This window comes from Apodemus sylvaticus, chromosome 3 (genome assembly GCF_947179515.1).
Source record: "Apodemus sylvaticus chromosome 3, mApoSyl1.1, whole genome shotgun sequence".
Lineage (NCBI taxonomy): Eukaryota > Metazoa > Chordata > Mammalia > Rodentia > Muridae > Apodemus > Apodemus sylvaticus.
Genome location: NC_067474.1, coordinates 109,380,335 through 109,402,509, shown reverse-complemented (window position 1 = coordinate 109,402,509; position 22,175 = coordinate 109,380,335). Strand labels below are relative to the sequence as shown.

Sequence of the window (22,175 nt, the reverse complement as noted above, 5' to 3'; positions counted from 1 at the left end):
GTGATCTCACATTTTTAAAATTCAAGTTTCCATTTAGTTAAGTAAACTGCAGGCTTGTGGCAGCATTGTTCCAGTGCTTTGTATTCTCTGGGATATGCTGTTAGGAACACTAGTGCATTTGGGGCACGTGGAGTGACCTGTTCAAATATATTTAATAGTGTGAAAAATTAAAAGAGATTCTACTTCTAGTTCCTCGTATTAGAATCACATTAGAGTCTAGCGTTGGTACATGTGCCTCTATGTACTGTTGGCATCATTCTATCAGTTAAGGTTGGTTCTGAGGTCAGTCACAAGGATCCTCAACAGCTAACACGTGGATATCTACAGTGCTGGAGAGGGTTGCCGGGGTCTTTGATGGCAATGCCTGCCGAGTGCTCAACTTCTTCCTCTCCTCTGGGTGAAGCTGTAGATGAGTGAATGCATTTGCAGGTCTGCCCCCCTAGGGCAAGACAATGAATTAAGTGGGAGATCTGTAGGGCTCACCAGCCTCGTGTGCCTCGCTTTCCTGCTCTGGGTGTGTATTCAGCAACTCCATGCCTCTAAAGACATCTTCTTAAAAGTACATTTCCAAATACATTTTTACGAGACACACTTCTGGACAGAATGTGGGTAGACAAGACATTTATTCACCTACAGGAGGAACCATGACAGCAGGTGGCTACCACATCAACAGTAAATTCACAAGTGATCAAAACTACAAATTTTTACAATGCGCAATACATGTGGGAATATGACAGTGTGCAATACATGTGTGGATGGTAACTCCATGTCACAAATGTTACACATTGCTCCTAAATTCCTAGTTTTACTTCTTAAAATATACAACAGATACTAGAGAAACTAAATGTAAGTCCCACCAATTAGTTCTTAAGTCTCCTAAGAACATTTTTAGATGTTAACATTTTGGAATGTTTTGGGTGCATAAAAACACAGGACAAACTGTCACATGACTAAAGGAACTGGCTTCTGTAGATGAGGAGCAGAATTGGGAGACCCTTTTTTCTGCTACTTGGAATGTTCAGCCTCTTGTGTAGTAACCCACATTTAATATAATTCGTACATTTCCCTCGCTTTTCTTCCTCTGTTGTCAAGGGAATGGTTAGGTTAACGAACAGTTTCTTATGTGTGCACAACAAAACACTTTTATAGCATTCAGTTATAAAGGAAAATATCAAAAACATCTAGGACAACAAGTTATGCATTACAGTTTTTGTACTCATACCTTCCTGTGCAATCCATGTTTTTAGAAAAATATATTATATGAACCCACAACCAGGCATTCCGATCTTAGCACATTCTTACTCCGAGCAGTATATACAGTCATATTAGAGTCAGAACACACTACAGATCCATACGAGCTGTATGATGAGGGTCCCAAACACATAGCACACTATATACAGTTCTATATCACATCTTGTGGCAGTGGGATGCTTGCTTAGTACAGGTGTAGTGAGGCGCTCTTGTGCCAGTGAAGAGAAATGGCAATTATACATGAAGAGTTCTACTCTAGGCTGCTTCTTCAGCAGAGCAGTCAATTCCTGCGTAGGTAAACTTCTCATAAAGTGTTGTGTTCACGTATGTCTGAAATGAGAAAGAATTAGAATATACCACATCGCTTCTGTCTCTTCCAGGAGCAGTGTGGTCAATGTCCTGGCTTCCTTATCTTTCACAGCTGGTGGGGGGGAGGCACCTTTTGTTCATACTCCCTCTTTGTGTATGTGACAGTGTTTTTGTTTTTGTTTTCTTCTGAATTTCATCCATTGACTTCTAAATACAATCCTGCTCCTCCCAGCCATAGCTTCTGACCTCCTTTGGTATCTCATTTGCCTCTCCTAAGAGGGTCAGCTAGTGTAGGTTCCTCCCCTAGCCACACTTTTTCTTCACCTCTCCCTGTATGGATAATCTTGCTAACCTAGATTTATTCGCCTGTTGACCCCTTAAATTGATACAGGCAGCTATTTTTTAAACATTTCAATTGACTTTTTTTTTACCCCAGCCCCCAAATAGTAAACTATAGGCCAGACTTTTTTGTCTGTGTATTCTTGGCCAAGTCACTTAACCTTTGTTTCTTCATTTATAAATTTAAAGGAGCAGGCCACATGAATAAAATTGCTTCCAGCTCTAAGAGATAACTTGAAGGTCGTATTTTATTGGATGCATAAGTGACTATATCTTACATAAAAATATTATTTTCTCCTAACTTCTCCAAGTTGGGGAGCATATCTCTTATGTGCCTATAATACCTAAGGCTATTCCTAAAATAGCTGGTGGAGCTATATCAATGTCTTTTTAGTGATCACCTTGAACACTTCACAAATTCCCACGAAAAGAGGACCTGTATCAAACTGTGCTCACCTTCCGTTCTTCCAGCATCCTGTTTAAGGACACCAATATCTGGGCAAATGATGGTCTCTCATAAGGCTTCTCCCTCCAGCACTGTCTCATTAGATCATACCTTTGAACATAAAGAGTGCAAGAATTAACTCCGAGTGTGCTTTAGGCCTAGGTATGCCATTGGATCAAAGCATGAGATAGAAGAAAACCAAAATTAGTCACTGAAGGATGTGACATTATCAAGCATAAAATAAAACTATTTAGAACGTTTCCAAAGTGCCTTCCTGTCCTCCTCCAAACCCACATCCTTTTCCCTATTCGTAGGTGTAGTGCAGACTAGTTGTCATTCTTTTAAAACTTTGTGCTCAGCTATTGTAGTCATGCAGAAGGAACTAAGTTCCCTGTGTTTCTTTTGGAATACTACCTCTCTAAAACATTTTCCCCTTATGGAATGCCCATATGTATACCTCATACAGGCAGGACTTTTAGAAGTCCTGTCACTAAAAACAAATGGCATCTTGACCAGGTGCAATGGACCAATTATTGACAGACATTCTAAAAACTAGGAAATAGCTCACAGACACCAATTCTGTTGGATCTTTGATCTTAGACTTCCCAAATTTCAGAACAGTAAAAAACATATATAATTATTATAGAATATATTTAAATATAATTCTATATGCATATTTAATTATAAATGTAATTGTAAATGAATTAATTCTTTTGAGAGTTCTATACATTGTTTTTTAATCATATTCACCCACTTCAACTCTTCCAAGATGTATTCCCTATCCCATATCCAACTTATTATCCTCATTTCTTTTAAATTTGCTAAGTCCATTTATTGCTGCCTCTTTACTCTGTGTTCTGTGGCCATCCAGTGGAGAATATTCAACCTACCAGGACTCACACTCTTAAAAAAAAAACCATACCTCTTCTGGAAGCTATCTTTTACCAATAGTTCTTCAGCTGGGGGCAGGGGGGAACTTCATGTCTACTTCTGCCCTTAGTGCTAGGGTTTTGTCTATATTGAGCCTGTTCTGGTCTTACACATACTGTCCCAACTGCTGTGAGTTCATAGGTGTAATTTCCCTGTTGCTTCCAAAAATAGCTTCCTTATAGTCATCCAGTGCCTCTGGTTTTTAGAATAATTTGCTCCCTTTTCCATAATGACCTCCAAAGACTTAGGAGATGATAAAGATAACTCATTTAGAGCTGAGCACTCCATAATCTTATTCTCTGCACCTTGACCAGTTTTTGGGTCTCTGTGTTAATTACCATCTACTGAAGGAAGAAAATAAATGTATTTCTCTAATGATATTTGAGAGATACACCAATCCATAGATTTAACAATGAGTTATTGCACTTGTTTTAGCCCTATGCTCCTTTAGCAGAGTAATAGTAAGTTCTCTTAGGCTATAAGCTGTCTATTCAAACAATGTTTTTAGAAAATGGGTTCCATCTTATGGAGTGGGCCTAACATCCAAGCATAAAGGAGCTGGTTACTGCCATGACCTTCACACCACTATTGCACCTGTGGATACATCTTGCACACTAATTGTTATTGTAGCTTTCAGGGCCCACAACTGGGTAATACTGGTGATGACTTTTCTTCTCTGGCAGTGTATATAGTATATTTTATCACTATGAAAGCTAGCCAGTAGTGATAAAACTTCCAGGTCAATACAAGCTTGAGTTTTCTATGCCTATGACTGAAACATCTGATCTCTTCATCTTGTCTTACCATCAAGTCCTGAAGAATAACCAAGTACAATGGCTATATCTTGTATTGTTTTCAGTGAGGCTACAGGAAGTCACTGGCAAATAACTCTAAAAGAGGTAACTCATTCCTAGCATTGGGCTTTTTATTTGTTAGCCTGTAGTGTCTAGTAGGTGAATAGTTGCACCATTTTAGGGCAACTCTATTGAAACTCTTTGTATATGTGTGTATGTTTAAATTTTAGGAAGCTTCTACACTAGTAGTTTGTCATATGACTTCTTCAGAAGGTCGTTAATATGGTTTCCCTCCCTGTATTCCTCCTTTAGCCTGCCCTCTGTCTTTTGCCCCATTTATCTTTTTAATTCCATTACTTCTTTTTCCTCTTTATATCTCTGTATCCTGTTTTTCTTCTCTTGAAAGTCTCCCTATATTTTATCTTCCCTCTCTTTTTTTTATTTTATATATTCTTTATTTACATTTCAAATGATTTCCCCTTTCCTGGATCTCCCCTCCCCGAAAGTCCCATAAGCCCTTTTCCCTCCCCCTGTTGCCCAATCCACCCCTTCCCACTTCACTGTCCTGGTATTCCCCAACACTGCTGCACTGAGTCTTTCCAGGACCAGGAGCTACTCCTTCCTTCTTCTTGGGCATCATTTGATATGTGGATTGTGTGTTGGGTATTCCAAGCTTCTAGGCTAATATCCGCTTATCAGTGAGTGCATACCATGAGTATTCTTTTGAAACTGGGTTACCTCACTTAGTATGATGTTCTCCAGCTCCATACATTTGTCTATGAATTTCAAGAATTCGCTGTTTCTAATACACCCCCTCAATACCAAATGCATTATAGCTGTATCTGTAGTGGCTCATGTAGTGAATCAATGATTTGCTCTTTTAGGAACCTACTGCTTCAATAGTGGCTTCACCACTTTGTACTCCCGTCAGCAGTGAAGTAGTGTCCTGCTTTTGGCATATCCACATTGGCATTCATCCTCATTTGGCTAGATCACATGAGCCTATGGTAGGGTGAACTCTCATCATTGTTTTTATTTGCATCTCCCTAATATCTAAGGATGCTGAACATTAAAAAATTATTTCTCAACCATTTGTGTTTCATCTTTTAAGAATGCTCTGTTTAATTTTCACCTGAAGAAATTTGGATGGCCGAGAGGCACCTTAAGAAGTGCTCAACATCATTAGTCATTAGGGAAATGCAGATCAAACCAACCCTGAGATTTCACCTTACACCAGTCAGAATGGCTAAGGTCAAAAACTCAGGAGACAGCAGGTGTTGGAGAGGATGTGGAGAAAGAGGAACACTCCTCCACTGCTGGTGGGGTTGCAAGCTGGTACAACCACTTTATAAATCAGTCTGGCGGTTCCTCAGAAAACTGGACATGAGACTTCCAGAGGACCCTGCTATACCTCTCCTGGGCATATACCCAAAGGATTCCCCGGCATGCAATAAAGACACATGCTCCATTATGTTCATAGCAGCCTTATTTATAATAGCCAGAAGCTGGAAAGAACCCAGATGCCCCTCAAAGGAGGAATGGATACAGAAAATGTGGTATATTTACACAACGGAATACTACTCAGCAATTAGAAACAATGAATTCAAAAAATTTTTAGGCAAGTGGTTTGATCTGGAAAATATCATCCTAAGTGAGGTAACCCAATCACAAAAGAATACACATGGAATGCAATCTCTGATAAGTGGATATTAATTAGCCCAGAAGCCCTGAATACCCAAGGCACAAATTGCATAACAAATGACTCCCATGAAGAAGTATGGAGAGGGTCCTGATCCTGGAAAGGATTGATCTAGCATGGGAAGGGAATATAAGGACAGAGAAAAAGGAGGGAGGTGATTGGAGAAGGGATGGAGAGAAGAAGGTTTATGGGACATATGGGGAGGGGGGATCCGGGAAAGGGGAAATCATTTGGAATGTAAACAAAGAATATAGAAAATAAAAATATTAAAAAAAGAATGCTCTGTTTAGTTCCATGCCTCAAATTTTAATTGGGTTTTTTGTATTCTCAGTGTTTCTTTCTTTAGATCTAGACACTAATCCTCTGTCAGATGTGTAGCTGGTTAAGACATTTTTCCATTCTATAGTCTTTCTCTTCACTCAAATGTTTTTCCTTTTCTGTACAGGAGAATTTTGGCTCTATGACATTTGAGTTATCAGTTGTTTATCTTAATGCTTGCACTCCTGGACTCCTGCTCAGAAAGCCCTTTCCTGTACCTATAAATTCAAATGTATTTCCTACTTTTCTTCTGTCAGGCCTTCTGTTGAAGTGGCTTAATTCATTTGGAGCTGAGTTTTATGCTGGATCAAAGACAAGGATTTAGTTTTATCCTTCTATATAGAACTTACCGGTTTGCCAACACCATTTGAAGAGGGTTTCTCTTCTCTATAGTATATTGCTAGCCTTTGTCAAAATTGACAAATATGGGCTTATATGAGAGTTCTTGAATCTACTGTATTGATCAGTTTGTCTATTTTTGTGCCAGTATCATGCTGTTTTTATTTGCAATACAACTTGAAATCTGGAATGGTGATATGTTCAGCAATTTTTTATTCAGGATTGTTTCAGCTATCCTGGATCTTTTATATTTTCATATAAAATTGAAGATTTTTTTCAATTTCTTTAAAGACTTGTATTGAAATTTTGATGGGGGTTTTCTTGAATCTGTAGATTGCTTTTGAAATAGGTATCTTAAAAATATTAAATCGATTGGTATCAGGGAGCTGGGAGACTCCACAGCCTTCTGTGCACAGCCTGCCAGGAGAGACTGATCTCTCCAAGCAGTGCTTTTACTTCTGAGCTCAGGGGAGTAAGGACACAGCTTACAGGCCCACAGGAGAAACAAACTCCAGCCAGAGACAACAATACCAACTAACCAGATGATATAACAATCCTAACAATACAAGAGATAACCAGATGGCGAAAGGCAAGCACGAGAACCCTACCAACAGAAACCAAGGCCTCATGGCAACATCAGAATCCAGTTTTCCCACCACAGCAAGTCCTGGATACCCCAACACACCAGAAAAGCAAGAGTTGGATTTAAAATCGCATCTCATGATCCTGATAGAGGGCTTCAAGAAAGACTTTAATAGCTCCCTTAAAGAAATACAGGAGACCATTGATCAAGAGGTAAAAGCCCTTAAAGAGGAAACACAAAAATCCCTTAAAGAAATGCAGGAGATCATGGGTCAACAGGCAGAAGCCCTTAAAGAAGAAACACAAAAATCCCTTAAAGAATTACAGGAAAACACAATCAAGTGAAGGAACTAAACAAAACCATCCAGGATCTAAAAGTGGAAATAGAAACAATAAAATCACAAAGTGAGACATCTCTGGAGATAGAAAACCTTGGAAAGAATTCAGGAGTCATAGATGCAAGCATCAACAACATAGTGGAAATAGAAACAATAAAATCACAAAGTGAGACATCTCTGGAGATAGAAAACCTTGGAAAGAATTCAGGAGTCATACATGCAAGCATCAACAACAGAATACAAGAGATAGAAGAAAGAACCTCAGGTGCTGAAGATACCATAGAAAACATTGACTCAACAGTGAAAGAAAATGCAAAATGCATAAAACTAGTGACTCAAAATATCAAGGAACTCCAGAACTCAATGAGAAGACCAAACCTAAGGATTACAGGTATAGAGGAGAGCGAAGATTTCCAACTTAAGGTCAGTGAATATCTTCAATAAAATTATAGAAGAAAACTTCCCTAACCTAGAGAAAGAGATGAACATACAAGAAGCCTTCACAACTCCAAACAGACTGGACCAGAATAGAAACTCCTCCCGGCACATAATAATCAAAACACCAAATTCTCTAAACAAAGAATATTAAAAGCAGTAAGGGGAAAAGGGCAAGTAACTTATAAAGGCAGACCTATCAGAATTACACCAGACTTCTCACCAGACAATGAAAGCTAGAAGATCCTGGGCAGATCTCATACAGACTCTAAGAGAACACAAATGACAGCCCAGGCTACTATACCCAGCAAAACTCTCAATCATCATAGATGGAGAAACCAAGATATTCCATGATAAAACCAAATTTGCACAATATCTGTCCACAAATTCAGCCCTACAAAGGATAATAGATGGAAAATGCCAACACAAGGAAAAGCAAGAAAGTAATCTTCCAACCAACACAAAAGAAGATACCCACATAAACATATAAATAACATCAAAAATAACAGGAGAAACAATCACTATTCCTTAATATCTCTTAACAACAATGGACTCAACTACCCAATAAAAAGACATAGACTAATAGAAATATTTCTCATGTAACTCAATTTTATCAGAAAATGTTTGTAATTCCTCTTTTAATTAATTTAGTAATGTTTTATGTCTACCATTTTATCTGCATTATTTTTCATGATAATCTTCAAAAAATATTAAATCTAGTAACCTTTCTATCTTCTGGTACCTTTCTTCAATTTCTTTCTCCAGTATCTTAAAGTGTTCATTATATAAGTATTTCATTTCTCCAAGATATTTTTGAGGCTTTTATGAATTAGATTGTGTCCCTGATTTTTTTCCTCAGTGTTTTTGACCTTGCATATTGGAAGGTTTCCAATTTTTGTGGGCTGATTTTATATTCTGCTACTTTTTAAAATGTTTTTTTCCATTGTAGGTTTTTGATGGAATTTTTAGAGTCTTTTATGTATTTTCTTATTTATGGTTTCTATTGTGGCAATGGATCACCATAACAAAAACCAGCTCGGGGAAGAAAGGGTTTATTGCTCTCACAGTTACAAATAACAGTTCATCATCAAAAGTAATGAGGGCAGGACCTGATGCAAAGGCCATGGAAGAGTGCCAATTATGGAACCACTGGCTACCACTCTAGGATTGACACCAATCACAATGGGCTAGGCCCTCCCCCCTCAATAACTAATTAAGAAATGTTCCATAGATTTGCCTAAGTCCAACATTATAGAGGCATTTTGATAATTTAGGTTCCCTTCTCAGATGACTGATTGGCTTTTTTATGTCCTGTAAATTTTGGTATGTTGTCTTTTCATTTTCATTCTATTCTAAATTTTCAAAAATTTCCTTTTTAATTTCTTCCTTGACCCAATTGCCACTGACAATTGTATTATTTAATTTGTGTACTCTCTGTTGCTTCAATTGATGTTGATATCCAACTCTATTCTATTGTGGCTAGATAGAATGCAGGATTTGATTTTAGTTTTCCTATATTTAGTGAGACTTGCTTTGTGTCCTAATATGTGGTGGGGTTTTCAGAAAGTTCTGTGGGCTGCTGAGAAGAATGTGTATTCTTTAGTGTCTTAGTGGAATGTTCTGTAGGTATCTATAAGGTCATTTGACTTATGATGTCTTATTTTCAGAATTTCTAAAGATAGATCTTAGATCTGAAAATCTGTCTATTGATAACAGACAATAACTCACTGTCATTGTGTTGTGGTTAATCAGTGGTCTTAAGATCTGAGAGTATTTCTTTTATGAAATCAGGTACTTCTGTGTTTAATGTGTATATGTCTAGGGCATATCCTTTTGTAGATTTTTCTTTAATGTAGTAGTTCTCAACCTGTGTGTCATGACCGTTGAATGGCCCTTTCACAGGGATTACATAAGACTCTCAGAAAGCACAAATATTTACATATTTATACCAGTAGTAAAATGGCAGTTATGAAGTAGCAATATAAATAATTTTATGATTGGAGGTCACTCCATCATGAGGAACTGAACTAAAAGGTGGCAGCATTACAAAGGTTGAGAACCACTGCTTTAGTGAGTATGAAGTGTCTTGCTCAGAATTATTTTGGTTTAAAGAATATGTCATATTATAATAAGAACTGTTTCTTAGTTATATTTACTTGAAATATTTTTCATCCTTTTACTCTATGGTGGAATTTATTGTTAATGGTGAGATTTGTTTACTGAATATAACAAAATGATGGATTCTATTTTCTTCTCTTTGGGGTTTTGAGTCTTTTTCTTTAACATCTGAGCCATCACTTCAGCCTTAGATTCTGTTAGTCTGTGTTTTCTTAATTGTGGCAATTGATAGTGATAATATTAATTATTATTATACAATGTTTATTAATTTCTGTTATTTTGTTGCTTTTTTGTAATTTTATAATACCTCTTTTGATTTAACATTTTTTCAGACCTAAGTATTTCTTTTAATATCCTCTGTAGAGATAGATTGTTATAAATTGTTTAAACATTTTTAGCACATGAAGTTTTTCTTTATACTTCAATTTTGACTGACAATTTTGCCTGCTGTAGTAGTCTCTGCTGTAATCTGTAATCTTTCATGACTTGTAGAATATCCGTCCAAGCCCTTCTGGCTTTCATAGTCTCCATGGAAAAAATGGCTGTTATTCTGACAGGCCTATTTATACATGTGGGTTGATCTTGATCTTTCTTTCTTACAGTTTTCAATGTTTTTTCCCCTATGCATTTAATGGTTTGACTGTTAGGTGACATGGGGGGTGGGTTCCTTTTTAGTTCTATTTGGTGTCCTACATGATTTTTGCACCTTGATAGGCATCACTTTCTTAGACTTAGGAAATTTCTTCTTTGATTAATGTTAACATTTTCTGTGCCTTTTTCTTGGGTCTCTTCTCCCCCTTCTTATTCCAATAGTTCAGTCAGTTTGGTCTTTTTCACAGTGTTCCATGTACCCCATAGGTTCTATTCCTTGGCCGTTGGCTTTGTTTGTGTGTTTGTTTTTAAATTGAACATGTTTTTGGTCAAGTGATTCCATTCCTCTCCCTTGTCAGGACCTGACAGTCTTTCTTCCAGTTGACCAATCTATGGGCGGGGCTCTCCTCTGAGCTTTCATCTGAATAACTGACATCCTCCTTTCAGGATTTATCTCCTTTTGGCCTTTCCTCAAAGATTCTTGTTTTATAAAATTCCATTTTTATAGCCCGAATTTGTTTTTGGTTTTGTTTTTTTCATTCAACTGTGTTTTTACAGCCTTCATTCCAGAGTTTATTTCTATCCTCTTGGAGGTCCTTGATCATCTATGTCTGCCCAGGGTGACTATGTTTATGCCTCTAGTACCAGAGGAAATATTAGCATCTCCTTCTTAGAAATCTGAACAATGACTTGTTTGCTCAACCTATCAGCAAGCACTCTTGAAATCTTGCCACTTAAGGACTTCCACTGGCTAGTTCTGCAATGGAGGCTCCACTGATACTAATTGTTCTTCCTTGTGAAAAATAATCTCAGAAGAAGCAAAAGTGTAAACAAGTTGTTGCTTAATGGAGTGACTCTAATATCTCTGCACCCACCTGAATAAAAAGTCTACTGCACTTTTCATGAATAATTTTGTATATTTCATACTCTTCTGTCCTTGTCCTGCCTCACTCCACCCTTCTCAAGAACTGTACCTTAATCACTCTCCTAGATGTAAATTGCTGTTCCTTGCCCAGCTCATAGTGGTCCTACTAGTAGAAATCTCCTTTTTCTTGACCTATCCAATATCTTGGGGTTTTTGTGTGTGTGTGTGTGTTGTTTTGTTTTCGAGACAGGGTTTCTCTGTGTAGCCCTGGCTGTCCTGGTACTCACTCTGTAGACCAGGATGGCCTTGAACTCAGAAATCTGCCTGCCTCCGCCTCCCAAGTGCTGGGATTAAAGGCATGCACCACCACTGCCGGGCACCTATCCAATATCTTAATGTGGGTGACCTATTGTATCTGATGACGGCTCCATTAGAGTCACATGGAGAAAGGGAAAGATGAAATGACCTCCGTGAGGCCTGACTTACACCTCATCGTCACAGTTCAGGGGCTTCTCCAGCCTGTAGCCCTGGGGCAGCTTCTCATAGAGCTCTGCACACGTCATGCCGCAGTATGGGGTGCCTCCTGGAACACAGGAAGTAGGGTCCCGCTGACACAGAAGGCAGTGTTTCCTGCCCCAGTGCTAAGCAGTGAGGAGGGAGAAGACAGAGGAAGAGCATTCCGAGTGCCTCCCTCCACAACCTCACTGTGTACCAGGCTGGACTTTCACATCACTGACCACTGCACAATACTACCACTCTTTGACACCGAGACCTCACTCCTGACAGTGTCTCTTCTCTGCCCCACGCCCCAGCCCCCACCCCCACCCCTGCCAACCCCTGAGTCTCCTGTGTAAGAGCACATCTCATATACCAATGACATTTCATTTTTCAAACTAAAAGTCTGTATTTATGCAATTCCTACTTCACTGTATAGCCTAACTTAGAAAAGTTACCCACTATTAGAAAAACTTCAAAGGAAGGGAAATCCTATATAATACCTCTCATTACTTTCCAATGTAGCAACTTGCAATTTTAAAATATTAATTTATAAAACCACTATAATGTTATACATGAAGTATTTGGTTTGAGGTGTGGGTTTTTTGCCTATGAAATTAAATGGCTTTCAGGATGGGACTTTTATTGATTGGTAACATCCATTTAAGTTATACGGGTAACTTGTTACTGCTCTATGACACTCAAGCACAGACAGAAACAATTTAGAGTGAAGCTGGCAGCCACGAGGCCCTTAGTGTTAAGTATGATGTTAATATACAGTGTTTAGAAACAGGAGTGTGGACAGTTGTACTCTGCTGCAGAAACACTCTATTTGCAGGTCCCACCTGCTGCTGGCATTGGAGAAATTAAAGTGTGTCCTGTGGAAATGGGTTATGAGGCGACTCTGGAGGGTCTGTGCCCTCTGCCCACTGTTTCACCTGGTGGGTAAATTAAATACTCACCTAAGCTAACAATCTCCCAGAGCAATACACCATAGGACCATCTGCAGGAGAGACGGCATAAAAAGTCATTGGTGGTGAGTAGGGCGACCTCTTAAGTTCCTGCCCCACCCCCATTGGTGGTGAGTAGGGCGACCTCTCAGGTTCCTGCCCCACCCCCCAAACCCTGGTGAGAAACCTTTTATCAAGAGAAGAAATGCTAATCATAAGCTTTCTAGAGTGAGACCTGACACACTGCATGAATTCCTTTTAGGTTAGCAGAGGGCCTTACGGTTGGGGGTGGGTGGGGTGGGTGTGGGGTGACTCGTTCCTCCAAACCCCTTTACTCAATAAGCAGTGAATGCAATGTGCTCCTGTAGAAGACCACACCAGACAGCTGAATTCCACACCAGACAGCTGGGAGAGGAGACCCTTCTCTGCCATCTGATACTTGGGATGGTTAGTATAAACTACTGAAAATATGAGACCCCTAAGAATAGTCCCCCAAAAGTGGAGACACCCTGGTGGTGCCCCTGCCTGCAGTGGGGACATGGGAGTCTCCACCTCCCTAAATAAGGACTATGGGGCAGCCGTTCCCTCCCTGCTGGCCTTACTTTCTCCTCCTGCAAGAGTGTACAGTGACTTGTCACTGCAGGCTGTAAGAAGGTATGGCCGACCATTCCGGCAGCTATTCTAAGCTGCTTCCCCTCTGCTGGGTCCAGGGAATGGACTCATGCGGATGCCCCATAACCTTTCTCTCTCTAGAAGTCATGACTTCAGCACCTGAAGTCTGTATGTATGTGATGGGAGAAGACACCCTCACCCCTGACACTTGGGATTTTACACTGGAAACTTCCATTCTGCAGCTTCGTTTTCTTGAGTTTATTTCCTCCTTTTATCCGACACGCGCACACACACACACACACACACACACACACACACACACAGGACACCTCGTGACAGTGGCAGGTCACAACATAAGCAGCTGAGAGCAGGCCAGTGGAATTGTCTGTACAATATCCCAGGGTATCCCTGCTTCTCTTTAGCACTTTTTAAGAAATCTTCGTAAGAAAAAAAATTCTTAGAGGCAAGGTGCTTACTCACACATCACTGTTGGTTGTATAGACACTGTAGTTCAGTGACTCAATTGCCATCCAACGCACTGGGAGCCTTCCCTAGAGAGAACCAAGTGAGACATCACTTAGTGTTTAGAATTACAGACATAGGCACAATAGACTCAGGTTGTGACTTTCCAACCACGGATATGTTTTCAAATTCAAAGATATGCCAACAGTGTAAGCCTTACCCCAGGGAGTCTGACGGGAGTCTGTCCTTGTGAATTTGTACGTTTGATAGTTATTCAGCTATTCACATGATCACCCTGTGCTTGCAGTGGCACTCAGAGGTTTTTTTAAATAGGGGACAGGCCCAGAAACTGAGAATGTAGCTATAATGTGAGAAGGGGACAATGGGGACAAGGGCTGAGTTGGAGAGACCACCTTAGAGGTCTGTTCCAGGATATTTGATCATGTCGTGAACGCCACAATTGTAAGAAAAACGAAAAACCCGTTTCTAGTTGGGAGGCTCAGCCTTAGCACACATCTTTATTCCCTCTGGCTGGAATACAGATATGCCCTTAATACACCTTTAATCCCAAACAATAAAACTAAAGTTAGTTTGTAGAAAGAAGCACCAATGTTTGAAACTGATGTCTAATAAATGACAAAGTGACGAAGCAGAAAAAGACTTGCAGAATAGGATCTGCCCAACTCTCTGCCACTCCAAGCGCAAGGTGATCTGTTCATGAGAACAGAGAGGAAAGGGAAGCTATTTAAGGGAGCAATGCAAAGATGGAGGAGGAAGAGGCTGTTTTACAGGACAGGCTACATTATACAAAGACAGGCTGAGTAGAGAGAACAAGCTAGACACAGGTGAAGACAGAACAAACCAGAGAATGAGATGGAGTTGGAAGATTTGCCAAAGTTAGTTTGAGGCCAAGCAGAGCAATTCAGGAAAGACCTAGAGAAAGATTGACTGACTCAGTCACCGTGGAGGGGAGTGTGAGCCAGAACAGCTGAGTTGAAGAAGCCAACCAGAGCTCAGAAAGAACAAGAAAGGGTAAGCTTAGTTAGCAGCAAGTCTCAGCCACTGAAAATGTTCTAGGCCTAAATGAGATTGTACCGAGGTTGGAAACTTCTAGGACTATGCCTAAGTGGGCAGACAGAGACTACAAGGCTAGGAGGAGACAATTACATCAGGCAAATAAAAGATATTTCAACAGAGGTGGGTATGTCTGGGCTCCTATAAGCATTTGATCAATGGGGAAGGAAAATATTTTACGCTACAATTGTTTATTTAGTGTCATACTGTGTCCAGGCTGGGTAAAATGAGGTGTAGCCTGGATATTGGGAAACTTTATTCCTACTTCCCTCAAATTCTTTGATTTGGAGGATTCTTATGCAACTGGACAATTATTTGGCTTACTGTTAAAGAGATCTATTCCTCCTTTCCTCCCTCTTCCCCTCCCAGAGATGCCCAACCTTTCAATAGTGCCATTTTAGCCTATAAAATCAGAAAAGCTTTGGGGATCTTCTTCAACCTGCTTTTACAGACAGTCTACCAAGCTGTCCTTGCTAAGACCATGTCCTCCACCCTCAAGGGTGATTCTCTGTGTGTGGTCCTCTCTCAGTTCCTTGTGGAATGGCTGTAATTCCCAAACTGGGATTCTGTATTTTCGGCTCAGGTTCAAGAGGGTCCTTCCATCTACCTACTCACCCCACATTTTCCCTCATACACTTTCCTTCTTTCTATGTCAATCTGGGCCCGAATCCCCTACCTGTTCCTCTTTCTCACTCTTATATCACAGCCAAAGAATGGAAAGTACAGTCCTATCAGCCACTCTCTTCCCCCCAACCCCACAGGCTTCGGCCTCCACATTGCCAAGGTCGCACATGTGCACGCACACTTTCTGTCTTTGACTTCTTTGGACTTCATCCACCTTCACTCTCCCAGTGGCCTTGATTAAGCTGCTGCCTGATGAGAGTATCCTCTTCAGTGAGTGCTCTACCTAAGAGACCTCACCCTCTAATGCCCTAGTCTCTATACAGGATGATTGTTTGAAATGTTGAGTTTACAGAGGTGAGACTTTACTTTAAAATACAATCATTAGCATCCATGTCCTAAGATCAGAAGTCCTTACCTGAGTTTCAAAGCCCTTGACCGGAGTTCATGGAGCCTCAAGAGCCTGTCCTGCTGCCTCCTCAAACCTTGAACTTGAATTCCCCTTCCTTGTTGTATTATAGAATCCCCCAAAGTCTAAATGTTCTCCTTTGATTCCAGACTTCTATATTGGCCCCGTTGTCCAGCTCTCACAGCTCATCTTCATATCCAATGTCTACTCAACATTCACTATGTTACCTTAGGAGCTAGCTTCCTCCAAGGAACTCTCCATGACTACCCTCAGAGTTGGTTCAGCTTCCTCTGTGCTCCCACACACATGTGTTCCTGTGCCTTGGGCACTGAACTGTACTAGCCACTATTTCTATGTTTATCTGAGGGCTTTGCTGAAAGTACTAAGTCTTAACATGTTATCTCTGAGCCTACTATTATTATAAATGACCTCATAATAAATCAGTGAGGTGATGGCTGATGTCTATTAATAATAGTCAACACTAAATTGCCTAGTATAGATTATAGCAATGCTTTCAACAGTGGAATGACCTATGAGAGTTAAGAAAAAATAATATACCCAGAAAGATAAACACCTGGATCCTATCTCTGAATTTTTAGATTTGTGTGTTTAATTTGGCATGTCTATACAGGACAGGAAGCTAAAACTGGCACATGCAAGTGGGACAGGAAAAAGCCTTCAAATGTGGAGGGGAGAGCTGGACCCATGTGGTTATGAAAACAGAGTGTAAGGAGTAAGCTACAGTGGGGGATGGGAGCAGGATCAGGTTAACTAAAATAGAAATTGTTATGGAAACACACTATTTTGCAAGATAATTTAAATATATAATTCAAAAGGAATTTTGAATGGAGTCACCCTTCATGGGTGGACAATGCTCTCCCCAGAAGACCTGGGTTATTAAATAAGAATCTTTATACAAGCATGGGATGCCTCCCTATGAGTCATTGATCAGGAAAGTCCCAGACACCCCTAAAACAACGTAAGATATTGCCATTGTTCTTGCTTGCCCACCACAGCTAGACTAAAAACCCTATTGCTGAAGACACAGCACATTTTAGTTGTAGGACATAGAGAAATACAGCTACAACTAAGCAGAGAACTTCCCAGCTGGCTAGTTTTCATAACACTGAAAGGTATACAAAGGCTGATTGGGGAGGAAAAGCATCACTGTACTTTCCCAGGCATAGAGCCTGCATGTGCTATAATACTGACCATCCAATAAGATATATCAAATGAAGTGATAGTGACAGGGCTGTGGGGGTGACTAACTGCTTTCTAGTTAGATATGAGTCTCATGTAAATCTGGTCAAAAGTCCATGACTGAGGTACTTACAAATCAGAAAGCTTGGAGAATTCTGTGAAAGATACACTGGGAAGAATTTTGTCAAAGGATGGGAAGGTTTCTGTCAAATGCTGTGTTCTAGACATGATAGGGACTTTATACTCATGAATTCATGGTATCTGTGATTACCAGGAAGAGGTCCACACAGAATCAAGCCTGTCAGTGTACTGGCATGGAGGGGAGAAGCTCCATTTTAGCTGAGGAGCTTTTGGAAGTCCATGGCATCCTATGGAGGACAGTCATTTTTCTTTAGCAGAGTGTATGCTGGGAAGTTGTCCATGCTCTGCTGGGTGGCTATACATGCATGTTCATGCAGGCGGTACTAACTGGACTTAGTGGATTATTTTTAAAAATAAAGACAGAGAAAAGGAGGGTGGGAAGTGTTGGATATTGGTTCTAATGCTTTGATTCAATCAGGAGTCTGTGTGCCCAAATGCTAAAGGTCCTTGCCCCCAATTGTTTTTTGATCAATCAAGAAAGATGTCAATGTCTAATGGCTGGGTACAGGGCGGGACAGAATTTTGAGGGTAGGACACAGAAGGGAAAGAGAATCTCTTTCCATCTAACCCACTTCCATCATGAGTTCCTGCCCTGTTTGTTGTTTAGAAGCAGGGACTGGGCACTCATCAGGCCTAGACTGGATACAGACAGAACACTGACCACTATGCGTTGTTCAATTGCATAGCTCCACATGGTGAGGCCTCTTTACTTGCAAAACAAGATGGTGATGGGGGGATGCTGGTCAGGACTGAGGGGGTAAAGGCTTCTCTGGTCACCTACTTCCCAAGTACCCTTGAGATATATGAACAGCCTCTGTCAGCTTCCTTTGAGACATGTCTGATAGATGAGGGGTTTGTTTGTTTGTTTGTTTGTTTGTTTGTTTTAAATGAAAGGCAGATATCGAGTACTAATGGAGGAGTTGTCTGAGCTCCATGTAACTTACTGTTCCACACTCACCTTTCCGTGAGTGGTGAAGACCCAGCTACTGCTTACAACAAACTGCCAGGTAAGGATGAACCAATGGGAGGGCTTTACACAGGCCCCAAAGCTTAAGGTAAAGTGGTTACAGTAAATAAAGCCAGTCCTTAACCCTGTTTAGCTAGTTCCTCAGCTCTAGCCCACCTGGAGCCACTCTGAGCTGACTACCAGACTTACCCAAATAAATTATAGGGTTACATATTTCCTGACATGTAACTGTGTTACTCACATTCCCAAAAGCCAAGTTACCTTAGAGGAGGGCAATTTCCTGCCCTGTTCAAAAAAAATCACAAAAAAAACAAAGCTCTATGTATCTGATCTTTTTTTTCTCAGTGTGCCCACCTTGTCTAAGGTGTTACTTGTACTCAATTAAGATGTAACTTTTTTTCCTCATTCCTCCAACACCTTCCAAGTGATTCGTAACACCCATCCTTGGGTTCCCGTCTGGGTCCACTTTAAAACTGTTTTATCAACAAGACCAAGAAACTCTTAAGGAGACCAACTGTGTATGCCCACAGTGACAACAGTATCATGTTAGAACCAAATATAAAAGACTAACAGACCACATACTATCCATGTCAGATGTATCAGTCAGCCAGAGCAATGACATTCTAGTGGGACAGGGAGGTCCTCTGTGTCTGGAACTTACCATTGTCTTTTTCACATACACTTCTTGACCTCGTGACAATCCAAAATCTGCTATTTTGGCTATGTAGTTTTCACCAACTAAAATGTTTCTGGCAGCCAGGTCCCTGTGGATAAACTAAATTTTAAAGAATCATGGATCTTCAGTGTAATACTTGGTAGAGGATACTTAAGAAATGACACCATATACCCAAAGGATTCCCCAGCATGTAATAAGGATACATGCTCCACTATGTTCATAGCAGCCCCATTTATAATAGCCAGAAGCTGGAAAGAACCCAGGTATCCCTCAACAGAAGAATGGATGCAAAAAATGTAGTATATATACACAATGGAGTACTATTCAGCCATTAGAAACAATGAATTCATGAAATTCTTAGGCAAATGGATGGAACTGGAGAACATCATACTAAGTGAGGTAACCTAGTCTCAGAAGATGGTATGCACTCACTAATATCACTAAGTGGATATTAACCTAGAAAACTGGAATACCCAAATCATAATCCACACATCAAATGAGATACAAGAAGAACGGAGGAGTGGCCCCTTGTTCTGGAAAGACTCACTGTAGCAGTATAGGGCAAAACCAGAACAGGGAAGTGGGAAGGGGTGGGTGGGAGAACAGGGGGAGGGAAGGGGGCTTATGGGACTTTTGGAGAGTGGGGGGGCGCAGAAAAGGGGAAATCATTTGAAATGTAAATAAAAAATATATTCAATAAAAAAACAAAAACAAAAACAAACAGACAAACAAAAAGAAATGACACCACGGAAAGGCTTTTAACAAAGTCTATAGAATCTAGGCTCCCTAAAGCACTTCACAACTCTCATATAGCAGGTTCTGTCAAGTGACTTCTCATATCTTGAAAGAATCATTTTATGGTTGGGAGGAAGTACAGGACTTTGCATGGTAAAGACCCTCTGCTGCTGACCTCATTTGCAGGTGAATATGATAAGATCAGGACACCTCACTAAACATGTGCTTTTAAATCCCCTGGGGAAATATACTGTCAGTATTGGGGATTGAATTCTTTCTTTGGGGCTAGAATAGTATCAGTGTTTTAACTCAGGGAGATTAAAAAGGTATCAGAGAAGAAAAGAGCATGGAAATCTGTCTATAAACACATTAGAGCCCTTCAGAAGGAACGCTACAGAAAGATGGCCCAAGCAAGGTTCTAAGGACAAACCTGTTTTTGGCTCAAGTAGTCCATCCCCCGGGCCACATCTGCAGCAAAATGAAGAAGCTGCTGGGAGGAGAGTGTGGAAGCAGTGCTGTTGGCGATGGCAAACGCCGGGTCTGTCTCTAGCACTCGGCTCTTACGCAGGAAGTCCAGGAGGTTTCCATGAGGTGCATACTCAATAGCTAGATACAAGTAACCTGCAGGGAAGGCATGAGAGAGAGAGAGAGAGAGAGTCGTCATCTTATCCTGACTGAACAGCTGGGGCATCTTCAAGATGTGTGCTGGTATTGGAGATTGGCTTACAAACTTCATTCTGATCAAAAGAGACATGTCTAGTCATTCTGGGGACAGGAGGGAGATGAGGGATACTGACTGTAAGAGCTGTGGCTCTCAAGGGACCAGCCCTGAACTCACAATCTTTCTCTCTCACTCCTTTGTTGCTACCAAACGTGAACGCACCTGCTTTTCCTGAAACACTTCAATGAACTCCGTAACATTAGGGCAAGAAAATCAAAGTATTCTCTTATCTGAGATACCTTCATCAGAGTCCCTTCACTCTGTGAGTAACTTCACTCACTATTCATCAAAAAGCTAACACGAGCTAGGAATATCACTTTGGTCTTCATCTCTAGTCACAATAAACCAATGGCTAACTGCCAAATATAAAACCAATGGCTAACTGGCAAAAAAGAAAGTCAATGAAATGATTCCTAATGATTCTCTGCTCCACTCATACTCTGCTTGCCCAGTGGTAACCAGAGGCGCTTCATTCAGCAACCGATGGAGAAGATACAGAGACCCACAGCCAAACACTAGGCAGAACCAGGGACACCCTGATGATGTAAAAGGAGGAAAAATTATAGGAGCCAGAGGGGTTAAGGACATAAGAAGAACACAGCCCACAGAATCAACTAACCTGGGCTCATAGGGGCTCACAGAGACTGAAGTGACAATCGCAGACTCTGCATGGGTCTGAGCTAGGTCTTCTGTCTTATTGTAATTGCTATGCCCCATTCAGTTGATATCCCTTGGGACCTGGTTCTCTCTCTCTCTCTCTCTCTCTCTCTCTCTCTCTCTCTCTCTCTCTCTCTCTCCTCTCTCTCTCTCTCAAAGGAAATAGGAGGAATAGATCTTGGAATCTGAAGGAGAGAATGTGGGATGGGTGAGAGAAGTAGGAGGAGAGGGATGTAGTGTATAAGAGAAGAAAGAGGAAAAGGAAAAAATACCCCCCAAGAAAACAGTAAAAAAAAAAAAAAGTGACTTTCTTGTGTGTATACATGTACGTGTGTGTGTGTGTGTGTGTGTGTGTGTGTGTGTGTGTGCCCAAATACTCATGTTAAAAGATCAAATGGATCTAAGAAATTGAAATTTGGGAGGAAGGATTGTTGGAGCCAAAGGGACAGGACTACCACAAGGAAGCCCATAGAACCAACCAGGTGGGCCCTTAGGGGCTCACAGAGACTAAACTGACATCCAGAGCCTGCATGGGGCTGATCTAGGCCCCTGCACATGCCGCCATTGTGAATCTTGTTCTGCTGGGACTCCTAACAGTGGGAGCAAGGGCTGCCACTGACGGTTTTGCCTGCTTTGGGGACACTTTCCTCCTGCTAGGTTGTCTCAGGCAGCCTCAATACAAGGGGAGGTGCCCAGACTTAGTGCAATTTGACATGCCATGGCCTGCCCTTTTCTAGGGTGAAGTGGAGGAGGAGTGGATAAGGGGGGAGGGAACAGAGGGGAGGTGGGGGGAGGAACTGAGAGTAAAGGAGGGAGCAGAAAAGAAGCCATGGTGTTAAAAGAAATAAAGAAAATAAATATAAAATATAAAATTAAATAGATAATAAAATCTAATAAAAATGGAAAAAATGTAAATTAGTAAACCCCCCCTCACTTGCCAGAAGAATAAAAGAAAAAAAAAAGATCTTCGCACCCTGATTCCCAAATATATCGTGAGAAAAGCAGATCTAAGTTCTGGCACGAGTGTGCTTTGTTGCACACTTTTTTGAGATATAAGTAGTGTAATAGTGTACTTAAAATTTTTAAGGCATATTTTCAGTTG

At 40.7% G+C, this 22,175-nt stretch overlaps 1 protein-coding gene across 2 annotated transcripts in view; it reads right to left on the bottom strand.

Moving 5' to 3' along the window:
• Positions 1-604: 604 nt before the first annotated feature.
• The window catches only part of Tek (TEK receptor tyrosine kinase), a 119,280-nt gene continuing 97,709 nt past the window's right edge, over positions 605-22,175 (bottom strand). For both annotated transcript variants that reach the window (XM_052176765.1, XM_052176766.1), the window contains exons 17-23: positions 20,126-20,316; positions 18,946-19,059; positions 13,891-13,961; positions 12,811-12,851; positions 11,840-11,936; positions 2,356-2,455; positions 605-1,581 (exon numbers count right to left, since the gene is read on the bottom strand). In XM_052176765.1, the coding sequence (XP_052032725.1) occupies positions 1,507-1,581; positions 2,356-2,455; positions 11,840-11,936; positions 12,811-12,851; positions 13,891-13,961; positions 18,946-19,059; positions 20,126-20,316 (689 nt within the window). In that variant the 3' untranslated portion in view covers positions 605-1,506. The remainder of the gene's footprint in view (positions 1,582-2,355; positions 2,456-11,839; positions 11,937-12,810; positions 12,852-13,890; positions 13,962-18,945; positions 19,060-20,125; positions 20,317-22,175) is intronic.